The 16,215-nt window shown below is 41.2% G+C and overlaps 1 protein-coding gene across 1 annotated transcript; it reads left to right on the plus strand.

Moving 5' to 3' along the window:
• Positions 1–109: 109 nt before the first annotated feature.
• Positions 110–12,626, plus strand: LOC110523395 (synaptobrevin homolog YKT6). The gene is made up of 8 exons (XM_021602058.2): positions 110–395; positions 794–938; positions 1,437–1,519; positions 1,662–1,762; positions 3,072–3,176; positions 3,375–3,440; positions 10,823–10,924; positions 11,039–12,626. The coding sequence occupies exons 2-8, from the start codon at positions 835–837 to the stop codon at positions 11,072–11,074; spliced, it is 597 nt and encodes a 198-aa protein (XP_021457733.1). The 5' UTR covers positions 110–395; positions 794–834; the 3' UTR covers positions 11,075–12,626.
• The last annotated feature ends 3,589 nt before the right edge of the window (positions 12,627–16,215 follow it).

Raw genomic sequence — 16,215 nt, forward strand, 5'->3', positions numbered from 1 at the left:
ATAATAACAGTATATTTCTTTAAGTTATTGGAAGGAGAATTTGTAACAGCTGCTAGTGAGTGATAGTGGAAGGGGTAGGTACCTTTCTCCCGCTCAACTTTTGGAATTCTGTAAACCGGGATATCTCTGAGGATGGACGTTTTCCGCTAATGACGTAGTCAACATCCTGTGTAGTTTGGAAAAGGGGAGTTTTTTTGCTAGCAATATCTCTGGTTATAGTTAATACCACCATCGCTTAACTAAACAAGCTAGTGAAACTATATTCAAAATACATTTGTATTTATTTTAAACTTGTTAAAATTGTACTGAAATTAATTAGTTAACGTTAAGCTAGCCTACTCATACTATAGCCGGTAATTTCTGGTGGATCAAGTTTGTGTCGAGGAGAGAACAAGGTAAAACTACTTTATCTTACTAGCTAGCTATGTTTCAAGTCTGTCGCAGTCTTTAATCGGCTAAACTGTCATTAGCAGCAACCTGTTGATTTGCTGAAATGTTGGAAGTTGATTTGATAGTGACAGTTGTGCCCTGTAGCTTTCAGACGCTAGCTAGTTCGCTAAAGTTATCTAGTTGCTAATGTTAACTGCTAGTTACAGATAACGTTGTTTGGTTATTGTACTACAGCAAAAACGGTGCCTAATACTGCTGCCAGTATGTCCAATAACTTAATTCAGATCATGTTGTATAGTTAATCAGAGAGAGAGAGATAATGTCACACATCAGTGTGGATAATTAGCATGACAGCAGCGGCGTGTAGCTGAAAGTGACACAGGACTTGATCTCATCGTTGCAGGCTGCCTGCGTTAGAAGACAAAAGAGATTGTTCACACCACCATGAAGCTTTTCAGTCTGAGTGTGCTGTATAAAGGGACCACCAAGTCTAACCTACTGAAAGCTGCCTTCGACCTGTCATCCTTCAGCTTCTTCCAGAAGTCCAGGTAGGATTGGCTCTTTGTCTATGTATCTATGGGCCAGTTTCCCTGGACACAGATTAAACCTAGTCCTGGACTAAACAATACTTTAAATTAAGAATTTCCATTAAACCTCCTATGTGATTAGTCAGTGTTTTGGGAAACCAGCCCTATCGTTTATGACAGGGGGGGGCAGGCTTACCCTCCATTTGTGGAGTAGAGCTATCCTAACCTCCCGCAGGACTTTGTTCCATCCCCAGTAATATAAATACACACATTCTACTAATCAGCTGCTCCTTGATTAGCTAAATCAGGAAGTGTGTTCGTGTAGGGCTGGTGCTATTAGTAATGCACACCCACTAGCTCTCTTGGAGAAGGGTTGGCCACACCATGTTTCAATTATGACATGTCACCTGTTTCTTTAAAAAATTAGTGTTTAAAAAAGCAGTGTTGCCCAGGTTTTCCGATTGCTACATGAGTATTAATTGAGACTTGCTTCATTATTTGTGTGTGGTTGTGTCTCAGTGTTCAGGAGTTCATGACATTCACCAGTGACCTCATAGTTCAACGCTCGTCTATAGGGAGCCGAGCCTCTGTCAAAGAACAAGGTTAGTGTGAGGACGACATACACACCTAGGCAGCTCTCTCTCTTACACATACACACCACACACAATACCACCCACATTCACTAACTCCACGTTAGCCCCCATAGGTGTCTCAGAGACTGAATGTGTGTGTGTTCCCTCTCAGAGTACCTGTGTCACGTGTATGTAAGGAACGACTCCCTGGGTGCGGTGGTGATTGCTGACGGAGAGTATCCCTCTAGAGTGTGCTTCACCCTACTGGATAAGGTAGGAGAGTATCCCTCTAGAGTGTGCTTCACCCTACTGGATAATGTAGGAGAGTATCCCTCGAGTGTGCTTCACCCTACTGGATAAGGTAGGAGAGTATCCCTCTAGAGTGTGCTTCACCCTACTGGATAAGGTAGGAGAGTATCCCTCGAGTGTGCTTCACCCTACTGGATAAGGTAGGAGAGTATCCCTCGAGTGTGTTTCACCCTACTGGATAAGGTAGGAGAGTATCCCTCGAGTGTGCTTCACCCTACTGGATAAGGTAGGAGAGTATCCCTCGAGTGTGCTTCACCCTACTGGACAAGGTAGGAGAGTATCCCTCTAGAGCAGGGGTCTCCAGCTTTTTCTAGCATGAGAGCTACTTTTAAAAGAATGTCACAAGCTACTCCATATTTTATATATTTTTAGCTTTTAAATAGGCACATTTTTCTATTCTCCTGTACCCTAAAACTCTTCCCCGGGTCCTTAGTGTACAAGAGATGTTTTATATCAATATACCTTGTAAAACAATGGGACTAAGGGGTCCCATAAAATTATATTATGTATTTTCAAGAATTCAGTTTTCCTCTGGGGGTTTTCTCCAATTTTTTTCTCTCAATGTTACAATTATTCATACAGAAACAATGTAAATGGATGTTCTGAGTCCTTGTCAATGCTTAAATCACATTAGAAGACCAATTTTGAGTCAGAAAAACAAGTGTAATTCCCGTTTAATTGCGCATTTAGAAAGAGTGGAATGTGTCGTCTAGTGGTGTTACTGATTGAATTACTGCTGCAGCTTGTCATGGCAGAATATGCAAAACAACGGCCACCAAATTGTTACAAATAATCTTGTCAGCTAAGCCTACTTTATAGTTAACATTTAATTCGAGAAGGTTTTTGTGGAAAGTCTTTCTGTCTACCCACAAGACTGTTATCATTACTAGCATCGCTAACTGGCTACATAAGGAGTGATAGGCAAACGCGCCAGACAGACCGGGGCAATACTGCTGAAAATTAATTGGCAGATATTGTGTTACGTTTGACCATATTCACCTATTCTTGTGATCTGCCTTACATTCAGACCCACTTACTGAGCGGAGTCGGAGAACTAGATGAGTTTCTGCATTTCCTATGTTAGGGCCATTAGTCATGGATTGTTAGTCATAAAATATTACTGCCTCTGAGGATTTACCATCTGTCTTTTTGAAATTCAATTTAGAAACTCAGAGGTTTGATTGATGCATGTATCCTGCTTCGGATGAGTACTCAGTCCTGACTACTCTCTCCTTCTCTCCCCTCCCTCCTTCTCTCCTCCCCTCTCTTTCAGGTGCTGGAGGAATTTTCCAGACAGGTGAGCAGTATAGACTGGCCCTCTGGTTCTCCTGACACTGTCCACTATACTGCCCTGGACAGCTACCTCGCCAAGTACCAGGTAACACACACACTCCCTCTCACAGGTTAATCACAATTGATTTATTTACATTTTGATTTGCATTAGAATACATCAATATGTTGCACACGATTGAGCTGATCTGGAAGTGAGTTCCATAGATGGACTTCTTATAACAACAAGTGTTGCAATGTGGGGTTTTGTTTATGCGTTAACTTAACCCTGTTTATTTGCCTGTAGAATCCTCGGGAGGCGGACGCAATGAGTAAAGTACAAGCTGAGCTGGACGAAACCAAAATAATTCTGGTGAGTTGAGTTCTCGTGTGTGTGTGTGTGTGTGTGTGTGTGTGTGTGTGTGTGTGTAATAACAAAATGTAACATTCATTTTAATTAAAGTGTAAGAACATTTTCTGAAACAAATAAGGAATAAGCAGCCTTTATACAGAGAGAACAACTGTGATGACAGAGTTGAGTGACTGAAATGTGTCATGATTCTACAATAAATGTCCATGGAGTCTTTTTGAAATGTGCTCGCATATCTACATCCATAGGTAGTATCCAAAGAGATATCCAAAAGTACTTTGATGTAAGAGAACTCCACACACAGCACTTGCAAATAAATATCTGATTTAATCTGCCAATGTTTCAGTCTTCGTCAAAGCAACTCTTTGCCAACAGCAATACTCTTCAATGTTTACCAAATGCATTGATTCATTCATTATATCTTATTTGAACAAGAGCAGTCACATGAGGGCTATGTCATCCTACCTGACCCAGTAACTGGGATAAAGGTTATGACACATCCGGATAGAAATATATTGAATAGAACAGACATGCTAATCTATTATCTAGAGTAAGAAATCCTGTCTGCTCTAAATATGACATTTCTGTTTGCACTGTTGTTGGTGCACATAGAATTGTGTTGCACCCTTCTAAATGTGACTCAGATGTTAGTTGGAATCTACTGGTTGGAACATATTTTACTCCAAGGGAACTGTCGAGTTCTTCTCTCTTATGAAGAGTACTGATTTTTAAGTAAATCATACTTGAGCATCTGCTACAGGTGTTGGACCCTTAAGGTTTCTCTGCTGGTGCTGTTTTAAGTTTGCTGCGGTGCTACTACATTTTCCAGACGTTTCTCCCCTGTGTGAGAAATATGCCTTCTCAGTTGCCTTTTCAGATTTGACTCCTGGTTGAAACATTTCCCACAATCGTTGCATGTTTGTTGTTTCTCGTTTCTCTCATGTGTGAATCCTCATATGTCTGTTCAGCTGTGTCTTAGAGATGAAGCATTTGACCTATTTTTACGTTGATATGATTTCTTCCGAGTGTGAGTAATCATATGAGCTTTCAGGTGATCCTCACGGTAGAAGCATTTCCCACATTCTTGACATGTATATGAATCAAATGAAATGTTATTTGTCACGTGCGCCGAATACAACAGGTGAACCTTACAGTGAAATGCTTACTTAAGACCTTAACCAACAATGCACTTTTAAGAAACACCCCCCAAAAAGTTACAGATAAGAATAACAAATAATGAAAGAGCAGCAGTAATTAACAGTAGCAAGGCTATATACAGGGGGTACCGGTACAGAGTCAATGTGCAGGAGCACCGGTATTGAGGTAATATGTACATGTAGGTAGAGTTATTAAAGTGACTATGCATAGATATTAACAGAGAGGCAGCAGCGTATGGGGGGGGTGGCAATGCAAATAGTCTGGGTAGCCATTTGATTAGCTGTTCAGGGGTCTTATGGCTTTGGGGTGGATGCTGTTTAGAAGCCTCTTAGACCTAGACTTGGCGCTCCGGTACCGCTTGCCGTGTGGTAGCAGAGAGAACAGTCTATGACTAGGGTGGCTGGAGTCTTTGACAATTTTTAGGGCCTTCCTCTGATTCTCTCTGCTGCTCTTGCTGTCTCAAACTTTGAAAGCCAACTTACATTTACTCCTGAGGTGCTGACCTGTTGCATCCTCTATAACCACTGTGATTATTATTTGACCCCGCTGGTCATCTATGAAAGTTTGAACAATGATCTGGCTTTAATGGCCATGTACTCTTATATTCTCCACCGGGCAAAGCCAGAAAAGAACTGGCCCCCCCTCAGATCTTCCTCTCTAGGTTTCTTCCTAGGTTCCTACCTTTTCTAGGGAGTTTTTCCTAACCACCGTGCTTTATCTGAATTGCTTGCTCTTTGGGGTTTTATGCTGCGCTTCTGTATCAGCACTTTGTGACATCTGCTGATGTAAAAAGGGCTTTCTAAATACATTTGATTGATATGCTTGATCAGAGCAGAAATATTTTTTATGCATTTGCCACGTTCTTTACGCTGACATGGCTTCTCCCCTGTCTGACATCTGATATGGATAGTCAGATCTGACTTTTGGATTAAACATTTCCCACAATCCTTGCACTCATATGGTTTCTCTCCTATGTGAATCATCATATGCTAAAGCTTACCATATGCTTCCCAGTCCAAATAGTTTGCACCTAATTTTATGATTTTTTTTTCCCCCCTTCTTGAGGCTAGTCGAAGTCTTCACACCTTCGGTGATTGGTCAATAGTAAGGATTCTTCAATGAAGTGTTTTTTTGTCATTTAACGGAGAAGGCTATTTATTTTTTTTCATTTGAGAAATGCTGCACCAAACATCTTAGTAAATTGTCAAATCGCACAATTAAGACCTCTGCAGAAAGGTCAAAATATATTACAGATTTCTTGATTGATCTTAGATTAATTGAGACTATTTTGAGGAAGTGAATATTGGCTATTTGTTGCCACGATGTCTCAAACTGTAATATTTTCGCACATTTTTCAACAAAAGGTCTTTAAAGGGAGTATGCGAGGTACAGATGTTCGCTTCGCCTAGCCGAGTTGTGCTAGGAGCAAACCAAACCTAATGTGGACGCCTTTAGTCAGTATGTCCTTACGGTATAAATATTTGTCACATTCTTGGCACCTACACTGAGTATACCAAACATTAGGAACAACTTCCTAATATTGAGTTGCCACCCCCCTTTTGCCATCAGAACAGCCTCAATTCGTCGTGGCATGGACTCTACAAGGTGTTGAAAGTGTTCCACATGGATGCTGGCCTATGTTGACTCCAATGCTTCCCACAGTTGTGTCAAGTTGGCTGGATGTCGTTTAGTTGGTGGACCATTCTTGATACACACATGTAACTGTTGAGTGTGTTAAACCCAGCAGCATTGCAGTTCTTGACACAAACTAGCGCGCCTGGCACCTGCTACCATACCCTGTTCAAAGGCACTTACATCTTTTGTGTTGCCCATTCACCCTCTGAATGGCACACATACACAATCAATGTTTCAGTTGTTGCAAGGGTTAAATGTCCTTCTTTAACCGTTTTTCTCCCCTTCATCTACACTGATTGAAGTGGATTTAACAGGTTACCTCAATAAGGGATCATAGCTTTCACCTGTAATCACCTGGTCAGTATATGTCATGGAAAGAGCAGGTATCCTTAATATTTTGTATACTCAGTGTATATGGTTTCAACCCTTAGTGAATCATCACATGCCTGGTCAGATCTGACTTGGATGAAACAATTCCAACAATCTTTGCAATTATATGGCTTCTCCTTTGTGTGAATCATCATATGTCTGGCCAGATGTGTCTTAAAGATGAAGCACTTTACACATTATTTGCATTGACATGATTTCTTCTCTCTTCTTTTACAATCAGGAGAGAAACATTTGCCATTAACATGACAAATGTTTAGTTTCAGCTTTAGTGTGAGTTTCCAGGTGATCTATCAAACTCACTGTGGACTCAAGGTCTTTCTCGCGCACACCACAGAGATGTTCATTATGCTTAATGTGTTTGGTTCGCACATGAAAAGTTAAATAAAGCAGTGAAGTAATATTACTTTTAGACGCCTTGCAACAATGAGAAGCAGCATGTCTTTAACTAGGAGATTTCAAACAGGACAACTTTCGGTTTATGCTGCCTGGCAGAAGTCCTCCACTCTTCTGCAGTTCAGAGTAGTCTGGATTTACTGCAGAGAGGGGCTGAGGGTCACTGATCTTAAAAAATATAAAACAATTCTTCTACTTTGACATTAGAGTATTTTGTGTAGATTTTTGACAAAATATTATGACAATGAAATCTAGTTCAACCCCACTGTAACACAATAAAATGTGAAGAAATCCAAGCGGTCTGAATACTTTGGCAAAGCACTGTAAATATAAGGTGGATGAAGGAGTATGTAAACATTGTTTAAGTGACCAGTGTTCCATGTCTCTATATACACTACCGGTCAAAAGTTTTAGAACACCTACTCTTTCAAGAGTTTTTCTTTATTTGTACTATTTTCTACATTGTAAAATAATAGTGAAGACATCAACTATGAAATAACACACATGTAGTAACCAAAAAAGTGTTAAACAAACAAATCTAAATATATTTGAGATTCTTAAAATAGCCACCCGTTGCTTTGATGACAGCTTTGCACACTCTTGACATTCTCTCAACCAGATTCATGAGGTAGTCACCTGGAATGCATTTCAATTACCAGGTGTGCCTTAAGTTAATTTGTGGAATTTCTTTCCTTCATGCATTTGAGCCAATCAGTTGTTTTGTGACATGGTAGGGGGGCATACAGAAGATGGTTCATATTATGGCAAGAACAGAAATAAGCAAAGAGAAATTACAGTCCATCATTACTTTAAGACATCAGTCAATCCGGAAAGTTTCTTCAAGTGCAGTCGCAAAAACCATCAAGCGCTATGATGAAACTGGCTCTCATGAGGACCGCCACAGGAAAGGAATGCCTTTTTTATTTTTTTAACCTTTATTTAACCAGGCACGTCAGTTAAGAACAAATTCTTATTTTCAATGACGGCTTAACTGCCTGTTCAGGGGCAGAACGACAGATCCCTTGTCAGCTCGGGGATTTGAACTTGCAACCTTCCGGTTACTAGTCCAACGCTCTAACCACTAGGCTACCCTGCCGTCCCTCATTAGAGTTACCAGCCCATTAGAGTTACCAGAATTTGCAGCCCAAATAAATGCTTCACAGCGTTCAAGTAACAGACACATCTCAACATCAATTGTTCAGAGGAGACTGTGAGTCAGGCCTTCATGGTCGAATTGCTTTAAAGAAACCACTACTAAAGGACACCAATAAGAAGAAGACTTGCTTGGGCCAAAAAACATAAGCAGTGGACATTAGACCAGTGGAAATTTGTCCTTTGATCTGGAGTCCAAATTGGAGATTTTTGGTTCCAACCACGGTGTTGGTGAAAGGATGATCTCCGCATGTGTATTTCCCACCGTAAAGCATGGAGAAGGAGGTGTTATGGTGTGGGGTGCTTTGCTGGGGACACTGATTTATTTAGAATTCAAGGCACACTTAACCAGCATGGCTACCACATCATTCTACAGCAATACGCTATCCCATCTGGTTTTGGGCTTAGTGGGACTATCATTTTGTTTTTCAACAGGACAATGACTCAACACACCTCCAGGCTGTGTAAGGGCTATTTTACCAAGAAGTAGAGTGATGGAGTGCTGCATCAGATGAACTGACCTCCACAATCCCCCAACCTCAACCAAATTGAGATAGTTTGAGATGAGTCGGACCGCATAGTGAAGGAAAAGCAGCGAGCAAATGCTCAGCACATGTGGGATCTCCAAGACTGTTGGGAAAGCATTCCAGGTGAAGCTGGTTGAGAGAATGCCAAGGAAAGCTGTCAAGGCAAATGGTAGCTATTTGAAGAGTCTAAAATAATAAAATATTTAACACTTTTTTTTGGTTACTACATGATTCCATATGAGTTATTTAATAATGTTTATATCTTCACTATTATGTAGAAAATAGTAAAAATAAAGAAAAACCCTTGAACCCTTGAGTAGGTGTTCTAAACGTTTGATCAGTAGTGTCTAAGGTGCAGGGCAGAGTACCGGGCGGTGGCTGGCTAGTGATGGCTGTTCAACAGTCTGATGGCCTGGAGATAAAAGCTGTTTTTCAGTTTCTCGGTCCAGGCTTTGATGCACCTGTACTGTCTATCTGCTATATGGGAGCAGAGTGAACTGGCTATGGCTCGGCTGACTGATGTCCTTAATGATCTTCTTGGCCTTCCTGTGACACCAGGTGCTGTAGATGTCCTGGAGGGCAGGCAGTCTGCCTCCGGTGATGCATTGGGATGACTGCACCACCCTCTGGAGAGCAATGCGGTTGCTGGCTGTGCAGTTGCTGTACCAGGCGGTGAAGCAGCCAAACAGAATGCTCTCAACGGTGCATCTGGAGAAGTTTTATGAGGGTCTTGGCTGAATTTCTTCAGCCTCCTAAAGTTGAAGAGGTGCTGTTGCGACTTCTTCACCACAGGTTCCATTTCAGGCCCTTGGTGATGTGCACACCAAGGAGTTTGAAGCTTTTGACCCTCTACTGAGGCTCAATCAATGTGGAAGGGGGCGTGCTCTCTCTGATAGTCCACAATCAGATCGTTAGTTTTGTTGACGTTGAAGGAGAGGTTATTTCCCTAGAACCATTCCGCCAGGGCCTGTAGGTTGTCTCGACGTCATTGTTGGTTATCAGGCCTACCACTGTTGTGTCATCAGTAAACTTGATGATCGAGTTGGAGTTGTGCATATACGGCAATAGATGTCGGTCAATTGGTAATATTCATTTTGTATTCTTTTAATGTATCTTTAGGGGAAAGTAATCTAAAAGTAATCAGAATACTGAGTTTGGATTACCCATTTTTGTCATTTAACTTCAACAGATTACATTTATAAAGTAATCTACCAAACCCTGTAAATTTATCATCTGATTTATGTGATATCTAGCTAGTTGATACAAACCTGCTCTGTGACTTTCTCTGGTTTGAAAACCAAATCCAGTACCATCTGTAGACGTCCTATTCCAAAGAGGAGAACGGACATTTCTCTGCTAACGTTTTTCCACGGCCTGGGATTTCTCAGAAGCAGCCACTGTTAGTCGTTCAGTAAGAAACACATTCAACGGCTGTAGTTTGGACATTTTGAGTTCAAAATTGAGAGGTTTATATTACCACACAATCCTGTGTGCCTTATCCACCCCATTCCTGTTTCCGATTGTGGCACACAGCTTTTTTGTCTTCAACTTAGGCGGAGGTTTCAACCTAAAACCACCATGTCAACCAAAACTACTACTTATTTGGCCCCCAAATTGTTTTTTGACACCTTTTATTTAACTAGGCAAGTCCGTTAAGAACAAATTCTTATTTACAATGACGGCCTAGGAACAGTGGGTTAACTGCCTTGTTCAGGGGCAGAACGACAGATTTTTACCTTGTCAGCTCGGGATTCGATCTAGCAACCTTTCGGTTACTGGTCCAACGCTCTACCTACCGCCCACAAGCTAATAAGCTACGATGCAGTCTTGCTATGAAACCGACTGTTAACACTGTACTTGCTAAGTCTAGGGGTCCTAGGCTTGCCTAATGGTTCTGTAACCTGAATGAATGTGTGGATAAATGTGAGAAGAAGAAAAAACATGCCCAAACAAAAGATTCATGGCACCAAGAAAAAACAGCTTGCAGAGCTGTGAGGCTGCTACATTTCCACTTCTACCCACCATTTTCATGTCAATAACAAGAAGTTGTTTACCCGTGGTGTAGTGAACATGTTAAATTTGTCATTCTATCCCTTTTTAATGACTTCTCCACCTCATCTCCTCTCTCAGCACAACACTATGGAAAGTCTGTTGGAGAGAGGAGAGAAGCTAGATGATCTAGTCCAGAAGTCCGAACACCTGGGGAACCAGTCTAAAGCCTTCTACAAGACGGTGAGAAACAAATTGGAACACACACACACACACACACACAATAATTCATGAGAGGACATACAGTATTAGATTGCTAGTGTAATCATACTGAATGTGTGTGTGTGTTCTCCCCAGGCGCGGAAGCAGAACTCTTGCTGTGAGGTCATGTGATGTTGCTGAACCCCTCTTGATCTCCTCACCCCCCCGGATGTGCCATGACTATCAGCCTTCATATTATACTTCTTACTCTGCGTGTGTGTGAGCGTACTGGCGAAATGGTTGTGTGGTGAAGTGTATCAGGTGATAGTTGTTGGAGCCTTTTTGCAGTTGATTAGGCCTAAGTGCTGTTTTCTGAATATGTTCAGTGAATTCTATACATTCCTAGTTGTGAAAAAGTACATGAATTGTTTGTGTGTGTGAGAAGTGAACATTGTGCATCAAAGGTGTGTGATTGTGTGTTCTCTGTATTGTGTGTGTGGGTGTGTGTGTGTGTACAGTAAAGCAGGGGTTATTAAACCTTTTCAGCCTGTGAACCAAATGAGAAAGTTGATGTTTTCTTGGGACCCAAGCTCATGAAAACATGCCCCCTTTTTGGGGGTCCTAAGAAAACATCATGAAAACATGCCCCCTTTTTAGGGGTCCTAAGAAAACATTTTAGTGGCCCCCCTGTTGATGGCGGAGAAAGAAATGGTTTCTGCAATTCTACACATTGTGCCATGGGGCAGAGCATTTTTATCTGCAGTTTTACAGCTAGTTTCCTGCAATTCTACCCATTTTGACATGGCTTACATCATGTTAATATGGTATCTGAGTGAGAGTAGTTACCAAAATCAATGTGCTCCTGTACAGTGTTGAAAAAAGTACCCAATTGTCATAATTGATTAAAAATAAAGATGCGTTAATAGAAAAGTGAAAGTCACCCAGTAAAATAGAGTAAAAGTATTTGGTTTTAAATATACTTAAGTATCAAACGTGATTGTAATTGCTAAAATATACTTAGTATCAAAAGTTAAAGTATAAATCATTTCAAATTCCTTATATTAGGCAAACCAGATGGTACGATTTTGGTTTTTAATTTATGGATAGCCAGGGGCACACAATTTACAAACAAAGCATTTGTGTTTAGTAAGTCATACCAGATCAGGGGCTGTAGAGATGACCAGGGATGTTCTCTTGATAAGTGTGTGAATTGGACCATTTTCCTGTCCTGCTAAGTATTTGAAATGTAAGTACTTTTGGGTGTCAGGGAAAATCTATGGAGTAAAAAGTACATTCTTGTATATATATTTTTAAAGTACAGACACAAAAAAACCTACTTAAGTAGTGCTTTAAAGTATTTTTACTTAAGTACTTTACACCACTGCCCTTGGCCACGTGGCCTGTTGGTATTTTGCCATGATTACTACAAGTTTAGATAGCTGGCTAGACTGAATTACCAATCTAAAAACTGTTAGCTGACATGGCTAATTGAGTGACTGACATAACGAGAAAACTGGTGATGCACAACCACATTTCTAAATAGCACCTTGTGTATTCTACTATTCTAACTAAGTTTCAACAGTAAGTTGAGACCCCGACTGAGTTCCTAAAAAAAAAGAATTTGAAATGCATTTATTAACATCTACATTTGCCACATTTATTCTATACAGACACCTTAATGCAAACTTTTAAATGATATTATGTGAGCTAAGCCTACAAATAAAATATATAAAAACGTCTACATTTGAGATTACTAATGTTACTGTCCCCACTACAAAATATTGTTACGTTACAGCCTTCTTCTAAAATTGATGAACTACATTGTTTTCCTCATGTACACACAATACCCCATAATGACAAAGCAAAAAGAGGTCTCAAGTCTTCTTGGGTATGACTAAAAGGTGGGCACACCTGTATTTGGGGAGTTTCTCTGCAGATCCTCTCAAGCTCTGTCAGATTGGATGGAGAGTGTTGCTCTACAGCTATTTTTAGGTCTCCAGAGATGCTAAATTGGGTTCAAGTCCGGGCTCTGGCTGGGCCACACAAAGACATTCAGAGACTTGTCCCGGAGCCACTCCTGCTTTGTCTTCGCTGTGTGCGTAGGGTTATTTTCCTGTTGGAAGGTGAACCTTCGCCCCAGTCTGAGGTCCTGAGCACTCCAGAGCGCTCTTCATCAAGGATCTCTCTGTACTTTGCTCTGTTCATCTTTCCCTCGATCCTGACTAGTCTCCCAGTCCCTGCCTCTGAAAAACATTCCCACAGCATGATGCTGCCACCACCATGCTTCACTGTAGGGATGGTGCCAGGTTTCCTCCAGACGTGATGCTTGACATTCTGGCCAAAGAGTTAAATGTTGTTTCTCATGGTCTGAGTCCTTTAGGTGCCTTTTGGCAAACTCCAAGCGGGCTGTCATCTGGCTTCCGTCTGGCTACTCTACCATAAAGCCCTGATTGGTGGAGTGCTGCAGAGATGGTTGTCCTTCTGGAAGGTTCTCCTATCTCCGCAGAGGAACTCTGGAGCTCTGTCAGAGTGACCATCGGGTTCTTGCTCACCTCCCTGACCAAGGCCCATCTTCCCTGATTGCTCAGTCTGGCTGGGTGGCCAGCTCTAGGAAGAGTCTGGGTTGTTCCAAACTTCTTCCATGTAAGAATGATGGAGGCCACTGTGTTCTTGGGGACCTTTTAATGCTGCAGAAATGTTTTGGTACCCTTCCCCAGACAATTCCTTCGACCTCATGTCTTGGTTTTTGCTCTGACATGCACTGTCAACTGTGGGACCTTTTTATATAGTGTGGTGGAATTATTGAAATCAAAAGGAGACTTTTAGATTTCCTAAAAATAATCCAACTTTATTCTTTAATTACTGCAGTAATGGAGCTGGTCGGTAATCACCCCTGGAGGTGATCACTGAGAACTTAATGAAATGGTTTGAGCCACAGCATTTTATAGCAAAGTCCATCCTTCTTCAGTCTATATGACAAACAACAGATGTATGGATTGGGTCACAAGGTTAAGATTTGTATGAAAGATAATTATAATTCACAGCAGACAGTATCGGCTGTAAAAACAGTTCTCATTGTGTAGAGACCAGGGTCTGGCCCCCAACTCCATACGGGAGCCATCTCCCCCTGGTACACCAGTACAGAAACATTAACTCATGCTCTGGAATGTGGTATCACCCAAAGACATCGTAAATCTCCTATCAGTGTTATCTCCCAGAGGCCCACTTTCAGTTCACACAGACACAATAGAGTTATAAGAACCCTCTATTCTGTTGCATTAAACAACCATTTGATGCAATAAAAGTATTATAACATACTCTTGTAATTTCCACCATAATAGACAGGTGTGTGGCTTTCCAAATCATGTCCAATCAATTTAATTTACCACAGAATGACTCCAATCAAGTTGTAGAAACATCTCAAGGGTGATCAATGGAAACACAATGCACCTGAGCTGAATTTAGTCTCATAGGAAAGGGTCGGAAAACTTATGTAAATCATGTATTTTTGTATTTTTAATACATTTGCAAATATTTCTGAAACTGTTTTCGCTTTGTCATTATAGGGTGTTGTGTGTAGATTGATGAACATTTCCTATTTAATCCATTTTAGAATAAGGCTGTAATGTAACAAAATGTTGAAATAGTCAAGAGGTCTGAATATTTTCCTAATGCACCTGTAGCATCAGCAATCCAAAGTGGATCTCAACCCATACTTTAAGAAAGGCTGCAGTAAAGCATCGGGTAACATGGTACCAGATAAGAGTCTTTCATTCTCTGCCGAGAGATTCCAAACTCCGGCAGGCCTTGCAACGTGCCTTCTCTCTCCAGCCTGGCCTGGGACCCGACTCCCTACCCTTCTCCTTGTTCACTCCACACCTGAAATGAGTCCAAGCCACCAGCCAAATTCTGGTAAATGGTCTGAGATGCTGCTGACATTTTTCATCCAACAGAGATAATGGATGATGGACATACGGTTATTTTCAGGCCCTTGGACTATAAGGAACTCCCTCCAGCTCAAAGTTCCACCAATGCATCAGTGTGTACACTCCAGGAACCACAGCCTCACTGTATGTGCCAAATGTTCTAAAATAAACCTTCATGCCGGTTCATCTTATATTATTGTAGCGATTTTTTTGACAATTGTTTATTTACTTGAGTAAAACCCTCACACCTGCATCCATTCTGTATATTCAGGTTAACCTGCCTACCGACCATAGGTATGTACAGTGAATTGCGAAAGTATTCGGCCCCCTTGAACTTTGCGACCTTTTGCCACATTTCAGGCTTCAAACATAAAGATATAAAACTGTATTTTTTTGTGAAGAATCAACAACAAGTGGGACACAATCATGAAGTGGAACGACATTTATTGGATATTTCAAACTTTTTTAACAAATCAAAAACTGAAAAATTGGGCGTGCAAAATTATTCAGCCCCCTTAAGTTAATACTTTGTAGCGCCACCTTTTGCTGCGATTACAGCTGTAAGTCGCTTTGGGTGTCTATCAGTTTTGCACATCGAGAACCTGAATTTTTTTCCCATTCCTCCTTGCAAAATAGCTCGAGCTCAGTGAGGTTGGATGGAGAGCATTTGTGAACAGCAGTTTTCAGTTCTTTCCACAGATTCTCGATTGGATTCAGGTCTGGACTTTGACTTGGCCATTCTAACACCTGGATATGTTTATTTTTGAACCATTCCATTGTAGATTTTGCTTTATGTTTTGGATCATTGTCTTGTTGGAATACAAATCTCCGTCCCAGTCTCAGGTCTTTTGCAGACTCCATCAGGTTTTCTTCCAGAATGGTCCTGTATTTGGCTCCATCCATCTTCCCATCAATTTTAACCATCTTCCCTGTCCCTGCTGAAGAAAAGCAGGCCCAAACCATGATGCTGCCACCACCATGTTTGACAGTGGGGATGGTGTATTCAGGGTGATGAGCTGTGTTGCTTTTACGCCAAACATAACGTTTTGCATTGTTGCCAAAAAGTTCAATTTTGGTTTCATCTGACCAGAGCACCTTCTTCCACATGTTTGGTGTGTCTCCCAGGTGGCTTGTGGCAAACTTTAAACAACACTTTTTATGGATATCTTTAAGAAATGGCTTTCTTCTTGCCACTCTTCCATAAAGGCCAGATTTGTGCAATATAAGACTGATTGTTGTCCTATGGACAGAGTTTCCCACCTCAGCTGTAGATCTCTGCAGTTCATCCAGAGTGATCATGGGCCTCTTGGCTGCATCTCTGATCAGTCTTCTCCTTGTATGAGCTGAAAGTTTAGAGGGACGGCCAGGTCTTGGTAGATTTGCAGTGGTCTGATACTCCTTCCATTT

The sequence above is a fragment of the Oncorhynchus mykiss genome, chromosome 5 (assembly GCF_013265735.2).
Source record: "Oncorhynchus mykiss isolate Arlee chromosome 5, USDA_OmykA_1.1, whole genome shotgun sequence".
In the NCBI taxonomy this organism is placed as follows: Eukaryota; Metazoa; Chordata; class Actinopteri; order Salmoniformes; family Salmonidae; genus Oncorhynchus; species Oncorhynchus mykiss.

Bases quoted from the DNA above. Each gene is read 5' to 3' on its own strand.
- LOC110523395 (XM_021602058.2), top strand. From the start codon at position 835: ATGAAGCTTTTCAGTCTGAGTGTGCTGTATAAAGGGACCACCAAGTCT. The intron at 939-1,436 runs GTAGGATTGGCT...GTTGTGTCTCAG, and splicing joins AGCTTCTTCCAGAAGTCCAG to TGTTCAGGAGTTCATGACAT. The intron at 3,441-10,822 runs GTGAGTTGAGTT...CTCCTCTCTCAG, and splicing joins ACGAAACCAAAATAATTCTG to CACAACACTATGGAAAGTCT.